At 36.4% G+C, this 3,175-nt stretch overlaps 1 protein-coding gene across 1 annotated transcript in view; it reads left to right on the top strand.

The window, feature by feature from the left end:
* Positions 1-3,175, top strand: part of LOC103077447 (fibrous sheath-interacting protein 2) — a 121,628-nt gene that overhangs the window by 78,838 nt on the left and 39,615 nt on the right. Inside the window, 1 exon segment of the mRNA XM_082931527.1 lies at positions 22-3,171. Coding sequence (XP_082787653.1) covers positions 22-3,171 — 3,150 coding nt within the window.

The following is a 3,175-nucleotide window of genomic DNA, read 5'->3' on the forward strand; positions in this document are numbered from 1 at the left end:
TCCTGCTTGCCTCTTTTCCAGGTAACTTCTGGGGAACTGAATAGCATAATTCAGAATATAATGACCTGGGTTGTGGCTACAGTGACCAGTATATTATACCCAGCCATCACAAAGTATGAAGAAAGGTTGAAAAATAATGCATACCCAGTGTCTGATGACTCCATCCTCTCTTCAGATAGTTCGAGTTTTTGTAGCACATGCAATGAAGAGTTTACATATGGAAGCTACACATCTTCAACAACTAAAACATTTCAGGGAGAGCCCTGTGCATTTGCAGTTGACATATCAGTAAGGCGACCAACCACACCTTTAAAACCACCATCTGCCCATGTGGAAAGAACAGTTGTGGGTGAAACATATCACATTAAAGGACAATCTATAACATCTGAACTCAAATATAATAAAACAAGCATGATATATACATACCCTAAGCTCAGAAGTTGTAAATCTGATAGTCACCTTCTAGCATCATTTGAAACGGGCACAAAAAACTCAAAGGATGCTACCACTGAAACAGATGGCTTAGAGAGTCCATTGTTTTCTGATCAAAAGACAAAAGTTATGAATGAAATGAAGAGTTTAAAGAATGTTTTTGTGAACTTTAAGTGTCACTTAAAAGGGGAAACTGAATTGATTTTGGAAAGCATTTTTCAAGAAATAATGTCTGATTTAACACAGGCCATTCCTTCTATTTCTTCTGTTACTGCTGAAGTTTTCGTTGACCAAAGTGAGCCTGAAAAAGGAGACTTGGTTTCTAATGCTGATATCTGCTCAGTAGCTTCAGAGATCGTGGAAAATATGCTTGAGAAGCTACAGTCTGCAGTTGAGAAAAAATGTATCCGGATATTTTCACAAGAAGATTTGTCAGTCAACATTAAACCAAGCTTAACACCCAGTGGAGAATCTCTCACTCCATCATATGGAAAACCTTTAATAGATTCACTGCCTCATACTGTGGAACCCATGTGTGATATTGCAGAGGATATGGTGCATGCCATTTTAGAAAAACTGATGACTCTTGCATCTTGCAAGCAATATGAACTTCCTCATCTTGAAGATGCAGCTAAACTTTCCTATCAGCAACGTATGGCAGACCCAACATATATGTGCTTTATAAAAGCCAACAAAAAGAAATGTAGTCCTGAGCTTGATGCAGCTAATTTAATTGTTAAAGAAGAAATACAAAATTTAATGTCAAATATTTTTTCCCAGTCCTCTTTGGTTGGCTATATAGAGGAAGCCATCAGCACTATACTAGGACATGTACAAACCGAACTTAACAATGAGAGACTTATTGCATCTGATGAAACAGTAGTACTCCTTAAGCTGCTCGATGATATCTTTACTCAGTTACATCAGGAACCCGTAAAAGCAGATAATCAAAAATGTAGACATTGTAGACTGAGAAGTCCTTCTGACACTGAAGTAAAGTACAGACTCACTGGCACTAGATTATCTAATGGTTCTGGGTCTGGAAGACCATTTCCACCTATTAATGTTCCTGGCATGGTCCTTTGTTCTGAAGATGATAATGAAGAAATAGACAAAGTTGTGGAAAATGTGCTTGATTCATCTTTTAAAGATGAAAAAGCAAAATCACAAGAACAGATTCCTGAGCATTGGTTTACAAAAGAAAACACTTGTCTTGAATACAAAAGAAATAGCAAACAACCTACAAAGCCTGCTTCTCCAAGAAGCAAAATTGCATTTCATGATCGGAGGTTAAAGATTGAGCTACCATTTTTTAAGAATAAAATTTTAAAGGAAAATCCCTGTTTAAATAAAGACATTTTGTTTTTCAGCCAAGATCAAAAGCATCAAATACAAAAGACTTCAGAAAACATAGTTAAAAGTATTTTAACGGAAATGCTCAAGGACGTATCTTCTATTCCTCCTGGTCATTTAGACAGTGAAACTGGCAAAGAAGCTTCAGTTGTTGTTTCAGAAAAACCTCAAGGACTGTCATATCAAGAATGGATGGACCAGATGTTTTCTGTGTCAGAAATTAGTGCAGTGGCTCAAGAAATAACAGATGCTGTATTAAATATACTTCATAAAGCAAGCTGCATTCCCAATACCACCAAAAGTTCCATTTCATCATCAGTTCATCAAACTTCTCTAGAGAGTCCTGACACTCTCCACATGGTCAAAGAAGCACCAAATCAAAAGCCATTAAAAATATGGTTCGAGAGTGAAAAGAAAATGAAATATTTATCTTCACTCGATGTAGATCCTGCAAAGCCTTCCCTGTTAAAATCTGAAGAAAGTGAACCTAAGCCTATAGATGACATTACTGATAAGATCATTAATGCAGTTTTTAAAAGGCTGAAGTTATTTGTTTGTCCAAAATTGCAAATGGGCTTCAAACCTTCACTTGCAGAGCAATCTTCATTACAATCTCAACTTAGTACTTATACAACTAAAGTGGTAAACATTGTTTTGCATGCTATCCAGAATGAACTGGAACTCAATAAGAAAAACCTAAATCTTAAGGAAACAGACCATACCAAATCCCTTACAGGTAAAGGATTTTTTACTGACACTGATAAATTAGAATCTCTTGTCTCAAATCTCAGTGATGACATTATGGCATCTCCATTATTAACTTGCATTTGTGAAATATTATCAAGTGAACATTCAGATCAAAGCAATATTTCACTCCCTTCAGATAATCCAAAGCCTATGATGTCATGCGGATCTGATAATGTTGATAAAGGGAACATTTTGCCAAGTGGACATGAGAAAAACACTTCTTACAAATTTTTAGCTACTCCATATGCTCTCCATAGTGTCATTAGTGAAAAAGGTCTGAAAGAGAATTCCAGATTGCAAGTGTTAGATAATATTGGGGAAACACTCTATGAAATGTTATGCAAGCTCATAGGAGCCTACCCTCACTGTCAGCCATCTTGTAGTAAGCTAAGCAGAGAGAAGACAAATGAGAATCAGCAAACAGCCACTGAAATGCAGTCTAATATTCAGCTCATTTCCAGAACAATTTTGGAATATATCCTTGCAAAATTATGTAGTGTTGACATGGATAGTAGTTCTGTAAGTTCAGGATTTAAAGCTGTCTCAGAGTCCCTTGATATTGACAGCCTATTGTTTACTTCAGTTATTGAGGAAATGGCCAAGTGCACTGACATAATCTCCAGCATAGTTTCCAGGATGGTTC

Source organism: Lipotes vexillifer, unplaced genomic scaffold (genome assembly GCF_000442215.2).
Source record: "Lipotes vexillifer unplaced genomic scaffold, Lipotes_vexillifer_v1.1 scaffold363, whole genome shotgun sequence".
In the NCBI taxonomy this organism is placed as follows: Eukaryota; Metazoa; Chordata; class Mammalia; order Artiodactyla; family Lipotidae; genus Lipotes; species Lipotes vexillifer.